General features: G+C 35.9%; 1 protein-coding gene across 1 annotated transcript; it reads right to left on the reverse strand.

The window, feature by feature from the left end:
* Positions 1-2,643: 2,643 nt before the first annotated feature.
* LOC148733806 (uncharacterized) lies at positions 2,644-13,935 on the reverse strand. The gene is made up of 4 exons (XM_088758751.1): positions 13,858-13,935; positions 13,164-13,235; positions 11,603-11,674; positions 2,644-8,195 (listed from the first exon to the last, which is right to left on the reverse strand). The coding sequence occupies exon 4, from the start codon at positions 5,427-5,429 to the stop codon at positions 4,863-4,865; it is 567 nt and encodes a 188-aa protein (XP_088614877.1). The 5' UTR covers positions 5,430-8,195; positions 11,603-11,674; positions 13,164-13,235; positions 13,858-13,935; the 3' UTR covers positions 2,644-4,862.
* Positions 13,936-15,932: the final 1,997 nt, after the last annotated feature.

A 15,932-nucleotide genomic window follows, 5' to 3' on the forward strand; every position in this document is an offset into this window, starting at 1 on the left:
GTGTAATTAATGTGATGACATCCACCCAACGCCTTCTTCCCCAGACCTCGGCATCAGTTTACGATGCCTGCTGAGAATTTTTTTCTTGAGCAAAGCTCGTCATGACGCATGGACTCCGTTTTGGCGACATTTAGGCGCGCTTCAGAACCGCGTTCATAAATATTAATGGTATCAAAGAAAGATGCCAACGAACGAGTAAATTTAACAATACAGGTCGTATCATCAGCATATACCCCAACATTAGATCTTATTCGGCGTACGCCGGGTAAGAGAAAGCCTTCTATGGCGGGATTGTTTCGGATTTTACAGGCGAGAGTTTCAACACATTAAATATACAACAAAGGTGACAGGAAATCCCCCTGTCTCACTCCACGAGACAAAGGTATCGCTTCAGCTAACCATTTATTAACGATGAGTTGCATGTTAGCATCATTATATCGTGTGCTAACTCAGTGGCAGAATGACGAACCAACACCAAAACGGTTTAGGAGATTCAATAAAAAAGTGCGATTAACTCGATCGAAGGCTTTCTCTTGATCGAGCCTGAGTAGAATGCCAGTTTCGTGGAATGTCCACTGCTAGATTATTTTAGTATTTAATATTCATCATTTTAATTATCAGTGCGCTCAATATAGTCTAATATATCGCGCAATAGGTGTAGGTTTGACGTAATTTTCCGACCCGGCACAGAACAGGTTTGATCAGGGTCAACGATAAATTGTAAAACTTTAAAGAGAGAGAGAGAAAGAGACTTGGAACATATCTTATAATCGACAATTAGTAAGGAAATTGGTCGCCAATTTTTAAGACCTTTGCGATCCCCTTTCTTGAAAATGACTCGAGTATTACTAGTTTTCATAGACTCGCACATCTCTCCAGCTTGAGATCATGCATTGAATACCTGGCACAGATATGGACCCAAGCGGTCCCAGAACTTTGAGTAAAACTCGACCGAAAGGCTATCAGGGCTGGGAGCTTTGTTTGTGTTCATTTAATTCAGAGCGACAGTAATTTCCTCGAGCGTCAAGTCAACTTCGCAAGAGAATGCCTGATTGGACCTGAGTTGACGAGACAAGGTGGATAAAAGATCGGTTTGCATCGCGACATCTAACGGCTCTTCGGAAAGAGTCGAGAGTAAAAATCTACGTACGCTTTCGAAATTTCCTCTTGGGAGAAGACCTCATTGCCGTCTGAATCGTACACTGAAGAGATGCGCGATCTTTGCGCTTTACTTCGCTGAAAATTAAAGAAATATGGGCTGGGGCGTTCGCCCTCTTCTAACCATTTGGCACGGCTACGAATCATAATTGCTTCTGCTTTTCTGGTACGGAGAGCTTTCAGGCGGCTTTCCGTATTGGATATAGAATCGGAGACGGTTGTATCACCATTAAGGAGTCTTGTATTCTATCTAAAGCGTACCTCAGATTGATCAATCGATTGATGTAACTGTCATTTGTTTTGTGAATTTGAAACTTGATTAAATTGAAATATTGATGTTAGCTCTTACGCAGTGGGCGTGAAAATTCTCTTCTGATTAGGCAACGGGCCTATAACGTGTCTTTACGCATCATCTACACTTTATAATAGATCGTCATGTAATTCATTGATGGCCTTGAACCCGACCATATTTGAGGGGGATAAATGACTTCTTACTTCAGTGGCTAGCTTCTTCGGCAAGAGAACCAAATAACTTACTAGTTGTGTTGATTCTTTCAGAGCCACTGTTTCAAATATACAATATGAGTACAATTAACGCTCGGCGAACATGTATTTTACTTTAAGTACTTAGGCATACCGAACCGCACTCGAGTCTGCCGTATCAGCTGATGCAGTGATTACTCTAGGCTTTTCTTGAGTTTCGAGATACGCAGAATGAATAGTTTTAGTACCAGACGTGAGCTTTTGGACCGCTGCCAGTAATAGATGAATGTGAATATGAGAACGCACTACTCGAGTCGTAGCCTTGAGTAGTATAGTAATTGGGGGTTTCACAACAGTTCTCCTCGGGGGGCTCAAAATAAAAATAAAAAAAATATGATATAAATTTTTTTTTCCAAAAATTTGAAAAATACATCTAAAAATTCAGATCAAAAATCAAAAGTCCAGAAATTTGAAAACTATATTGAAAAATATTTTCAACAAAGTCGGAATCCAAAAACGCAGACTTATGAAAATTGAAAATGGCGGGTCGAAAACCCAGTTGAAACCGGTTGAAGCTTGTTCAAACTTGAGAAAAAATATAATTAATAAATATATAGATGTTGAATTTTATCAGAGCATTGTATATGATCGCTAATGATATCAAATATTATTTAGAAGAAAATGAAAATTTAGTTAATTTAATCATTTAGAGAATGGATGAATGGTCTCGAAAATATTTAATTTTTTTTATGCATATATAGTTAATATATAGTTTATGTCAGATGTGTAACTATAATATTCACTTAGCATGACGGGTGATAAAAAAGAAGTTATTTTCCTTTCTGTGATGAAGTTATTAAAAAAAAAAAAATTAACCAGTTCAAGAGAAATGTTGTAAGAATAGAAGTGTTAGTTTGGAAAATGGTTTATTTGTTTTTACCAATTGTGATTAGTCCATGGTTCAGATTTGGAAAATTACAAGTTCATTGATTTTCATGAAAACCTGCATAAAGTCCGAAGAAAATCAGTCTATCGAAGAAAATACCATGTGGAAAAGGTTATTTATAATATTAATGATGAAACACGAATTCAAATATCAAGAAATCCGATCGAGAAATTCTTAAAAGCCTTTGATCTTATTAACAATATTTAATAAAAAATAACTGGTACAAGGAAAAGAATAATATCAATAAAGTTTATTATTGGAAAGCTAATTTACATGATGAATTTATCACCAAATGAAATACAATCTTGAAAACAAAAGAGAACTTAAACAATATGAGAAGTATTAGGCTCAAATACAAAATCTAATTGGAGATAAAATTGACTCAATCATTCACCAGTGAATTTTGAATCATATTTTTCTGAATATTTGTTTGCTGATGGACACATATCTGTTATTTCGTCGTCAATTACCTTGATATAGTTGAGAAATAAATGTTCATCGAAGTTTATGCCTCTCAAATTTGACCTCAATTCAGTTAATATCTTTTCATAAGATGTATAAGCAAAGTTGCACATCTCAATCTTGATTTATAATTCTTTAATTATAAGAATGTTTTTAATAAGAGTCGAGACCCAGACACAGTTCCAAGGATAATTGGATTTAATGTAACACCACTAGCAATAGTTCCAATAACGACGAGACCAACAGATGTGACCTGACTTGCAATATGTTTCCTGTTTAGATTTGTATGCATAGTCTTATAAATCCAATATTTCTCGTGATAGAATCTGCACAAAGTTTTCAACTCATTGATTCGGTCTTCAGTTAGTTTTTGTGATATGTGATTCCAGTTGAATATATTCTTTTTCTTCGTAACCATATATATTAAATAGATCAATCTTGTTTGGCTATCATGATGTAACTATGATCTGATCCTCTGAAAAGAACACCACTTGAACTCGTCATCTTATTTGAAGAGTCCAAAGTGGCAGTAAAACCAAAAGATGATTCAATGCTTAAAGATGTATTATTTTTAGGCATAAAACATGACTGTAGCGCTAAAATCATGGAATTCGTTGATGCCTGTTTGTGGAATTATTGTTGTTAAATAGGGATTTTTTTTTTTTTTTTCTCAAGAATGAAACTAAGATAGATATTAAACGTGCTATTAACTTGATCGATGTATGTAAGTAAGTACAATCCTGCATCATTCATTATAAGTTTAGTACGATCTGAATTATTGACTGTAAAATCAGCGTTATCCCTCTGAGCCACTTTGTTTCATTAGCATAAATTGAAATTTTTGAGTTGTGGTTGTTATAAATCCCATTGCTCTTTTTCGTCTTGGTCCTATTTGTGAATCGATATTCAATCTACCTCTATACCATATCGCTCTTGCGACATCGTCTACATAATGCCTTGTCGCTGGATTGACGCTCTCCTTTGGGTTGTCAATAAATAGGGGTGCATTGAAATGTAAGTAGCCATTGTGGATTACACAATAAAATACATCCCAAACATCTTTAACTGATAAGTCATTGTATTAGCCTTTAGAAACGTAAACGACAACTCAAACATCTAATTCTTGATCGTATGATTGTCCCGATTTGTTTTCCATCACAACGTTAACTATTAAATAATTAGGCGTTGTATTGGTCCATTTTGACATATGAACAATACTTCTTACATGACTGGAAAATCGCTTCATTAATTGTCTTGACTGTCTCAATAGAGCTAACAGCTGTAAGAGTCACCTTATTGTAATCAAGCTTTTTGATTCTCACCATAATTCGATGGCAACTGTATATTTTGATTTGTCAGCGGTGTACATGTTAATTCCAAGCCGTGATGAATAATGACCCTTTGAAGAGTCTAATTTAAGTTTAAATGGTTTTAGCGATTATTGAATTCATGAAAGTCACTATTATCAGTCAGTTTTTTTCCCAGAGATATCATCTTCATCACTGAATTGGCCGGGATCATACATAATATACCTAAGATCATTATTCAATCTACTGCTTACACCACGGGAAATATGGTCATCAAAGTATATTTCATAATTCGTTTTCATGAAAGCATTGTTGTCGCTAATTGTCTTATTAACGTAATTAACAGTAGATACATTGAGGCTTTCTTCAAGCTGTGGATCCTTAAGGTTTGTTATAGATTTGGAATTCATGTTTAGATTCCCAGTCATAGCCCGTGTAACATCCAAAAGCAAAACATTCGATGAATTAGGTTTTTTAGCTATTTCAGTATTAAATGTTGTTTTATCTTATTTACCATCTAATTCACTACTCATAGTTCTTAAATCAGCTTTCTTAAGAAGTTCAGACTGGAGTTTATTTGCATTAACAACACTAGTTCCATTCAATGGTTGATCTGAAATACCAGTTATTTGTCTATCTGCTCCATGAACACTAGTGAAGTTTAAAGGCTTTTCAATATCAACACCTTTTGTTTTATCAAGATAATCACTCAAATCAACACTGCCAATATCATGCTTTTTAGCTAATTCAGTGTCCACATACGTCTTATTACAAAAATCGGTTCCAGTTGTTGGTGCTGCTGAATTGATCGCTTTTTTATTGTTCAGGTTCAAATCACCTGTCATAGATCGACTACCATCAAGTGGTAAGCATTTGTGAGCTTCACTTACGGCTTTGTCATCAGCATATTCTTTACTTATTGCTTCATTATCATCAGAAAATGATCTTGGCATATCAAGTAGTCTTCTTTGTCTGACTTGAAGGTTTTTCGTTGTTGTGTAATTGTTTAGTGACTTCACTACCTGACCTTGTTTCCAATTTTCCACCGTTAGTAGTTGACGAGGGCTCATCATTCAAAGTCCAAGAAAAAATATATTTCAAAACTCTTAATTCTGCCTAATAATATTCATGGAATGTAATAAGTTTTTATTTTTTTGGCTAATTGTTGAGTTTTGACGCGTTAAATAACGATAAGTTATTCTTATTGACTGTTTTTTTGTTGTTTGAAGGATCATCCGAATTTATTATCTTTTTATCTTGCATGTCTAATTCACCTGTCATAGCTTGACTCCCATCCAAAAGCATGACAGAATTCTTATCAGCCCTTTTACCCATCTCAGCGTTTAATCTTGTGGAATCTAGTTTTTTAGCTATCTCAGTGTTGAATGTTGTTTTGTCTAATTTAGCATTCAATCCATTGGTTACAACTAATAGATCAGCCTTTGTTTGAAGTTCGGAATTGAGTTTATTAAGATTTACAGCAGCAGTACCAGAAAGAGGATTATCAGAAAGACCTGTAATATGTCTTAATGATGGGCTGCTATTTCTGAAAACGATATTACCTGAAACATCTCCGCCACTTGTTTTCAGGAATTTGGCTCAACGTATTGCTTATTAACTGCATCTTTGTTGTTTGAAGGATTAGCGACATTTATTATTTCATTGTCTTCCATATCTAGGGTACCTCTCATAGGTCGTGTTTTGTCAGCATAAGATTTTGTACAAGCATCTTGATCATCAGTTGGATATTTCCAATTCTTAAGTTGTTTATTATCCCTACAATAGTCACCAGAGTCTGTTAATTTGAATCCCACCCCTATTAATCCTCGTTGACCTCTTAATGCTTGACTGATGCGCGGGAGGTCGAGGGTTCGAGCCCCTGCCGAGCCAACACTCAAGGTCTTAAAATAATTGACAAGAATATGCTGCCTTTCTATAACATCAAGAAACGGTTTAGATATTGTAGTCTTCTCGGAGTTGGAAGTAGTTCGAATAAATTCAATTAGATTGTGTAAATAAATGGTCAAGAATTGCTAAATTGTAATCAACGCATGTTTTGATACTGTTTTCAAAATTTGGTATATGAGGAGCTTTGGTCCCGGAGAAAACTCGCAGCTTGCATTCTAAAGAGGCGCTATCACTTCTGTCATCAACGTAGAGAACCAATTTACACTTGCAATCGATAGGTGTCTATTCGTTTAAAACTGGGCACGCCATGAACATAAACCAACACCTCATGAAGAAATAAACGAGCCCTTGAATTATATGAGTAGTATATGAATTAAAAAAGTTAGAGGAAAAGATTTGAGGCGATGAAGAATGCCAAAAAAAAAAAAAAAAACACAGAAATACGTGTAGCCTTCTTAGGCGTAATTTAAAATTCGTGGCAAAGCATTGCTGCATTTTCAAAAATACTCTTGCATTTCTTGGTATCATGTAACCTTGTCCATAATAAGTTGGGGGTTACTGAAAATATAAGTTTCAGTTATCCATATCTGTTGTATTTGTGAACAATAACGCGCGCTTTAGTGGTTAGATTCCAGATCACTTGTTTCGTTCACATGTATAATGCATAACATCAGTTATTGTACTTGTGCGTTACGGACAGCTCAGCAAGGAACCTTCCGTCCATTGTAATTGTTATTTTATAAGTTAAAGGTTCACTATTAATTAACAATTCGCAATGAATCTTGGATCGGGATCACTTAGCGCGATCTCATCATGGAGGCCGAAGTCTTCGATCGATCGGCTGAACTTTTAAGAGTTAAAGGGTCCAAACTCGATCCGAAAAAGCTCTACTGTGTGCTAATGAATAATTGATGTGGAATCGGGCCAAATGCCTCTGCAAAGAACGAAAAGTTTCGTTGACTCCCGGATGAAATACCTACTATCACGCCAGCGGTCTCAAGCCCGCCAACAAGGCTGTTCATTCAACACCGCGCAGCCAAACAACTTGTATGTTGCATCTTCATTTGGTCTCTGTGCCGCGCTGCCTCAACAGCGAGAATTTCCAGCAGATGTATTTGTGAGTTCTCAACTGAAGTATTATTCCTGTTGTTGATACAAACGACCACTCAAGCGAGTAGGTCATGGTGGTTTAGAAGCGCAGATACGTATTTAGTTAAGCTCAAAACAGAATGTTAAAGTACTTGAATAAGCTTTGCGTTTGAAACGTCTCCAGGTTTTCTTATTTCTACTTTCAATTGGGTCTTCATTCCTTTTACAGATTTCTGTGCAAGTTTTAGTTTTCTTTCACTTATTTTACAACAGCGGTTGATTCTTTATGTTTTGGATGTCGATGTTATACAAGTTTGTTGCTGAATACATTGTTATCGAATCCCCATAGGCCCCATCTCGCGCCATATAAGTTGAATAGTCGTCGCAGCGTGCGAACCCATCATCTGCCATATACTCCAAAAAAGGGAGGCCGTCACTATCGCATGGATGACTTTCTAAGTACGCTATACCTCCCTTCCTCATATTTTTAGCTCGACTTATTACGAAAAAGGTTGTCCCTCAGAGCAAGCCAGCTTCCCCGCACCAGATTCTTTCGTCCTTTTAAACTCCTCAATCACTACTTTGTTCACCTCTGATGAGTTTAATATTTGACGCCCCTCATAATATAGTGCATTATTACCATGGTCTTCCTTGACTGATATCCTTTCGCCGTCTCCTCAGTGTCGTACAGCAGCTGCACGCGTTACTCTCGTTCGTTCTTTCACTGGTTGTCAGGCGCCTTCTCGTCAACAAGGTCGAGCAGGGCTTCACAGTCGTCGTCTACTGAGGCAGAGGGTTTTGTGTTCCCTTCGAAGTTTCCACGATCTTTATGGGCCACAGACCTATCCCACAATAATGCTAGTAATGCTAAAACCATAACGGCTAAAACAATAACTCTCTCGTTGAGTCATTGCAAGTATTAACATACTACATTCGATATAGATCTCAAAGAGAACTGCGGGAAATGTTTTATAGGCTCGTGAAATATTTTTCGCACTTAAAAGTATTTTTATCATCATCAGTCAAAACTTCGCTGGTATATGAACTCAAGAATTTTTTCAAAGGCACTTCAACCAATTAATGTAACGCTAATGGACAAATTTTTTCTGTTAATACCAGCTAGTTTGAAAGTTTTAAATTAAGCTGGTTACGTGCATATCAGTCCCATAGGGCCGATTCAGTAGAAGAAAATTCCGTTTCAGAGTCAGGTTACAATGTTTTACTTAATATTTGATCGTTAAGAAGATCAGTGCGTCGAGCAAACCATGTTTCCTTTTCTTAAATCAATTAGTAGACCATCAAAACGCGGCTTACAGGATTAGTTTTACTCACATCTCAGAGGAGGCAAGGGCAAAACTTTTTACGTGAGTTTTGGGGACCGGGACATCATTTGCAGCCCTTAACATAAATAACCATTTTTAATGTGCTGGTCAGTAGCTTCTTTCCATTAACACCTGGTAAATGTAAGCCAGTGAGTATATGATTTGAGGCAGACCCCTACTATACCAGTTCTATTTGTCGGATTTGTTGCATGCACTTCAAGATCAAGAGAACATAATTGACCCCAATTATGTTTTCTTGGGGAGAAATAGTATCACGTATCTATTCATATAATCATGAGAACATTCGAGAATTTGAAAGCAATAACTCTCCAGAGATTTGTCACAAGGTCCGAATTGAGAAACAAGAGGTGCATGCTAACAAGGTCTGGTCGTGAAAGAAAAGTCAGAAAATGTATATCCGAGTCTGCAAATTGTCTGGCCTACAAGTCTGAAGACTCCCTTGTCCAAGTTTGTAATTTGGTTCATGACTTGTACCTCAATCATGACTTGTACCTTGTACCTCCATCACTGATCGCACAAGTATAACAAGTACATCAATTTTTTAAAAATCTGAGCCAATGGAATAAGGAGGTATTGGTCAGCGTACTCATTGTTTTGCCAACTGTCATGTGATGCCGTCAGTATGACGATCTGCTGCTCGACTTGCGTCTAGCAGGTAAAAAGATGATGATTGACATCAGTGAGCACGCATTGTGACATGAATACTGGTCAGAGGATTTTTTGGTGCAACAGCTGTCACTTCTTACATTTAGGATCAAATGTTATTACATTTAGGACTTTATTACATTTAGGAAAGTTATTACATTTACGACTTCAAGATACGTGCACTCAGTTGAAATTTCTAAAATGCACTCCCCGTTTACCTTGTCTTCGAATATTTTCTTCAACGTAAATGTGTGTTTATCGTCACATTAAATGTGGAGAAGTAACGACAAAGAGAAAGAAATTGAGACAAGAGTATTCAATCATGTAAATGAGCAACCATGTGACTTTTGTGGTTGCATCGCACAGGATTGCCTTCAAATTATTTATTTTTGTTCTCACAAGCGTGTCGATCGGAAATTTTCCCTTTTTGTAAGGGATTATTGGAGGATTTACCTAAATAATTTTCAGCAAAAGCTGATTATACATCACATTCCAATGTGCAATCAATATTAGTTGAAATTAATTTACTGCTGGATGGTACGTTGTGACAAAAGGCACTAGACAGACTCACTCGTACTTGCCAATACTTTTCCAAACTTTCAATCCCGCAGTATACATCGAATTGTTTCCATCCCTTAGAGAGCAACACTCTTTTGTCATTCTATTCAATGACAGGACAGCTTAAATGACAACAAACAGGCCAATGAGACATAACTTTTTCGATCTTTTGGAATGTACCAATGTGACAAGAAGGCTTTGTACAAAAGAACATACAATATACACGCGAACAAATTAAGATCAATTGACTGATATTTCTCATAAGAATGTAACCAATCACAAAGCGCGTAAGAAATAGCTAATCAAAAATGGATCTGTGCATCCACAAAGGTTGTCAGAACAAGCTTTTAGGAGCCATTGCAAAGACGGACTATATCTGGGATTTTGTGACAAGTCCGGCTGCAACCCTGGCTACTTTGATGAAGCAATTGGGAAATTTTAGTCATGCACGCGACTATAAATCGGTATGTAACAGTTACCATCTCAATACAGTGGCAAACACAGATATCATATCTCGGGCGCCCTGTGAAAGTATACGAGAAAAAAAAGCTTTGTAAACCAAGGACTGTAACAAACCCCATTTACAATGAAACAAACTGAGGAATCAGGATATTTGGATGAAAACAATCGCAACATGTTCCCTGACAAACCTCTAGGGAGAAAAAATTTTAACTCCACCCTCTCAGCCATACAAATGGTTGCTTTTTATATTACTATGTGATATATCTGATTCAAAAATTTTCTTTCTCAGAAAATTGGATAACAACGAACACTCAAGTTCGCTGCTGTTTTTTGGATTAAAAGCTTAAATCACTTTTGATAAATCAAGGCCGGTTTCGATCGAAAATCACTTTAAAGTAATGGAAATCTAGAGATTCGTATTCCCTTCTATAGGCATAAATACCCTTTGTTATATGTTGTCTACATACAAGTAGGTTAAACTGGTCAGATTCTGAAACGCTTTGTCAGGAATAACCTTCAACTTTTTCCCTGGCAAATCTCAACGGAGAAAAAAACTTAACTCCGCCCTCTCAGCTTTGCAAATGATTGCTTCTTATTTTACTGTGTGATGTGAGCTGCAAAACCGTGATTCTGTCTCATAAACTTAGACAACAATGTACACTCAAGTTCGCAGTTTTTCGGATTTAAAGTTAAAATCACTTTTGAAAAATCAAGGCTGGTCTCGATCAAAAATCACTTTAAATTAACTGAAATCGAAAGATTAGTATTACCTTCTATTAGCATAAATACCCTTTGTAATATGTTGTCTACTTACAAGGGGTTCAACTCGTCAAGCCTGGTTTCGATCGAAAACCACTTCGAATTAATGGAATCTAGAGATTCATACCCTTTGTTATATGTTGTCTAGTTACAAGTAGGTTAAACTGGTCAGATTCTGGAACGCTTTCTCAGGAATAAGCTTCAACATGTTTCCTGACAAGCCTCTTAGGCCAAAAAAATTTAGCAAATGGTTGCTTTTTATTTTACTCAGTCATGTGTGATACAAAAACATTCTATGCCTCACAAAATTTGACATCAATGAAAAATCAAGCTCGCTGTTTTTTCGGAGTTTGATTTGAAACCACTTTTAACAAATGAAGGCTGGTTTCGATCGAGAATTACCTTAAATTAATGGTAATCTAGACATTCGTATTCCCTCTTATAGGCATAACAATACCCCTCGTTATATGTGGTCTACTTACAAGTGGGTTAAACTCGTCAGATTCTGGAACACTTTCTCAGGAATAAGCTCCAACCTGTTACTTGACAAGTATCTAAGGAGAAAAAAATTTTAACCCCACCCTCTCAGCTATACATATGGTTGCCTTTTATGTCGATGTGTGATAAAAAAACACTTCGTTACATGTGGCTACTTACAAGTGGGTTAAACTCGTCAGATTCTGGAGCGCTTTCTCAGGAATAAGCTTCAACATGTTACTTGTCAAGTCTCTAAGGAGAAAAAAAATTAACTCCACCCTCTCAGCTATGAAAAAAATTGGTTCTTATTTTAATGTGTGATATGTGATAGAAAAGTATTCTTTGCCGCAGAAAATTAGACAACAATAAACAATCAAGCTCGCTGTTTTTTGGATTTAGAATTAAAACAGCTTTTAACGATTCATTGCTGGTTTCAATCGAAAATCACTTTAGATAAATGATAATCAAGGGATTTGTAGTCCCTTGTGTTAGCATATATACACTTTGTTAGATGTTGTCTACTTAAAAGTAGTTTAAAATCGTTAGATTCTGGAACGCTTTCTCAGGAATTAGCTCCAACTTGCTATTTGACACGTCTCTAAGGAGAAACAATTGTCACTCCACCCTCTCAGCTATGCCAATGGTTGCCTCTTATCTTACTGTGTAATATGTGATACAAAACTATTCTATGCCTCATAAAATTGGAGAAGAATGTGCAATCAACCTCGCTGTTTTTAGGATTTATAATTGAAACCACTTTTGATAAATCAAGGCTAGTTTCGACGGAAAGTCACTCTAAATTAATGGAAATCTATAGATTTGTATTTCCTTCTATAGGTATAAATACCCTTTGTTATACGTTGTCTACTTACAAATAGGTTAAACTGGTCAGATTTTGGAATGTTTTCTCAGGAATAAGCTTCAACATGTTCCCTGCCAGGAATCTAAGGAAACAAAAAATTAACTCCACCCTCTTAGCTATGAAAATGATTTTTTCTTAATTTAATGTGTGATATGTGATAGAAAAGTATCCTTTGTCGCAGAAAATTGGACAACAATAAACAATCAAGCTCGCTGTTTTTTGGATTTAGAATTAAAACAGCTTTTAACGATTCAAGGTTGATTTCGATCGAAAATCACTTTAATTGAATGGCAATCAAGGGATTTGTAGTCCCTTCTGTTAGCATAAATACCCTTTGTTAGATGTTGTCTACTTAAAATTAGTTTCAACTCGTCAGATTCTGGAACACTTTCTCAGGAATTAGCTCCAACTTCCTATTTGACACGTCACTAAGGAGAAACAATTTTCACTCCACCCTCTCAGCTATGCCAATGGTTGCCTTTTATGTCGATGTGTGATATGTGATACAAATGATATTCTGTGCATAATACAATTGGACAGCAATGTAAAAAGAAGTTCGCTGTTTTTAGGATTAAACTTAAAATTACTTTTGATAAATCAAGGCTGGTTTCGATCGATAACCACCTTAAATCAATGGAAATCTAGCGATTCGTATTCCACTTAATAGGCATAAAAAAAACACTTCGTTACATGTGGCTACTTACAAGTGGGCTAAACTCGTCAGATTCTGGAACGCTTTCTCAGGAATAAGCTCCAACTTGTTATTTGACAAGTCTCTAAGGAGAAAAAATTTTAACTCCACCCTCTCAGCTATGCCAATGGTTGCCTCTTATGTTACTGTGTGATATGTGATACCAAAACTATTCTATGCCTCAGAAAATTGGACAACAATAAACTATCAAGCACGCTGTTTTTTGGATCTAGAATTAAAATAGCTTTTAACGATTCAAGGCTGATTTCAATCAAAAATCACTTTAATTTAATGGTAATCAAGGGATTTGTAGTCCCTTCTGTTAGCATAGATGCCCTTTGTTAGATGTTGTCTACTTAAAAGTAGTTTAAACTCGTCAGATTCTGGAACGCTGTTTCAGGAATAAACTCCAACTTGCTACTTGATATGTCTCTGAGGAGAAACAATTTTAACTCAACACTCTCAGCTATGCCAATGGCTGCCTCTTATGTTACTGTGTGATATATGATACCAAAACTATTCTATGCCTCATACAATTGGACAAGAATGTGCAATCACCCTCGCTGTTTTTTGGATTTAAAATTAAAATCACTTTTGATAAATCAAGGCTAGTTTCGATGGAAAGTCACTCTAAATTAATGGAAATCTATAGATTCGTATTTCCTTCTATAGGTATAAATACCCTTTGATATATGTTGTCTACTTACAAAAGGTTTAAACTCGTCAGATTCTGGAACGCTTTCTCAGGAATAAACTCCAACTTGTTATTTGACAGGTCTCTAAGGAGAAAAATTGTAACTCCACCCTATAAGCTATGAAAATGATTGTTTCTTATTTTAATGTGTGATATGTGGTAGAAAAGTATTCTTTGTCGCAGAAAATTGCACAACAATAAACAATCAAGCACGCTGTTGTTTGGATTTAGAATTAAAATATCTTTGAACGATTCAAGGCTGATTTCAATCAAAAATCACTTTAATTTAATGGTAATCAAGGGATTTGTAGTCCCTTCTGTTAGCATAGATGCCCTTTGTTAGATGTTGTCTACTTAAAAGGAGTGTAAACTCGTCAGATTCTGGAACGCTTTTTCAGGAATAAACTCCAACTTGCTACTTGATATGTCTCTGAGGAGAAACATCTTTAACTCAACACTCTCAGCTATGCCAATGGTTGCCTCTTATGTTACTGTGTGATATGTGATACCAAAACTATTCTTTGCCTCATAGAATTGGACAAGAATGTGCAATCAACCTCGCTGTTTTTTGGATTTAAAATTACAACCACTTTTGATAAATCAAGGCTAGTTTCGATGGAAAGTCACTCTAAATTAATGGAAATCTGTAGATTCGTATTTCCTTCTATAGGTATAAATACCCTTTGTTATATGTTGTCTACTTACAAAAGGTTTAAACTCGTCAGATTCTGGAACGCTTTCTCAGGAATAAACTCCAACTTGTTATTTGACAGGTCTCTAAGGAGAAAAATTGTAACTCCACCCTATAAGCTATGAAAATGATTGTTTCTTATTTTAATGTGTGATATGTGGTAGAAAAGTATTCTTTGTCGCAGAAAATTGCACAACAATAAACAATCAAGCACGCTGTTGTTTGGATTTAGAATTAAAATATCTTTGAACGATTCAAGGCTGATTTCAATCAAAAATCACTTTAATTTAATGGTAATCAAGGGATTTGTAGTCCCTTCTGTTAGCATAGATGCCCTTTGTTAGATGTTGTCTACTTAAAAGGAGTGTAAACTCGTCAGATTCTGGAACGCTTTTTCAGGAATAAACTCCAACTTGCTACTTGATATGTCTCTGAGGAGAAACATCTTTAACTCAACACTCTCAGCTATGCCAATGGTTGCCTCTTATGTTACTGTGTGATATGTGATACCAAAACTATTCTTTGCCTCATAGAATTGGACAAGAATGTGCAATCAACCTCGCTGTTTTTTGGATTTAAAATTACAACCACTTTTGATAAATCAAGGCTAGTTTCGATGGAAAGTCACTCTAAATTAATGGAAATCTGTAGATTCGTATTTCCTTCTATAGGTATAAATACCCTTTGTTATATGTTGTCTACTTACAAAAGGTTTAAACTCGTCAGATTCTGGAACGCTTTCTCAGGAATAAACTCCAACTTGTTATTTGACAGGTCTCTAAGGAGAAAAATTGTAACTCCACCCTATAAGCTATGAAAATGATTGTTTCTTATTTTAATGTGTGATATGTGGTAGAAAAGTATTCTTTGTCGCAGAAAATTGCACAACAATAAACAATCAAGCACGCTGTTGTTTGGATTTAGAATTAAAATATCTTTGAACGATTCAAGGCTGATTTCAATCAAAAATCACTTTAATTTAATGGTAATCAAGGGATTTGTAGTCCCTTCTGTTAGCATAGATGCCCTTTGTTAGATGTTGTCTACTTAAAAGGAGTGTAAACTCGTCAGATTCTGGAACGCTTTTTCAGGAATAAACTCCAACTTGCTACTTGATATGTCTCTGAGGAGAAACATCTTTAACTCAACACTCTCAGCTATGCCAATGGTTGCCTCTTATGTTACTGTGTGATATGTGATACCAAAACTATTCTTTGCCTCATAGAATTGGACAAGAATGTGCAATCAACCTCGCTGTTTTTTGGATTTAAAATTACAACCACTTTTGATAAATCAAGGCTAGTTTCGATGGAAAGTCACTCTAAATTAATGGAAATCTGTAGATTCGTATTTCCTTCTATAGGTATAAATACCCTTTGTTATATGTTGTCTACTTA

The sequence above is a fragment of the Stylophora pistillata genome, chromosome 4 (genome assembly GCF_964205215.1).
Source record: "Stylophora pistillata chromosome 4, jaStyPist1.2, whole genome shotgun sequence".
NCBI lineage: Eukaryota > Metazoa > Cnidaria > Anthozoa > Scleractinia > Pocilloporidae > Stylophora > Stylophora pistillata.

Excerpts from the sequence above, each read along its gene's own strand:
- LOC148733806 (XM_088758751.1), bottom strand. The coding sequence starts at position 5,429 with ATGATGAGCCCTCGTCAACTACTAACGGTGGAAAATTGGAAACAAGGT.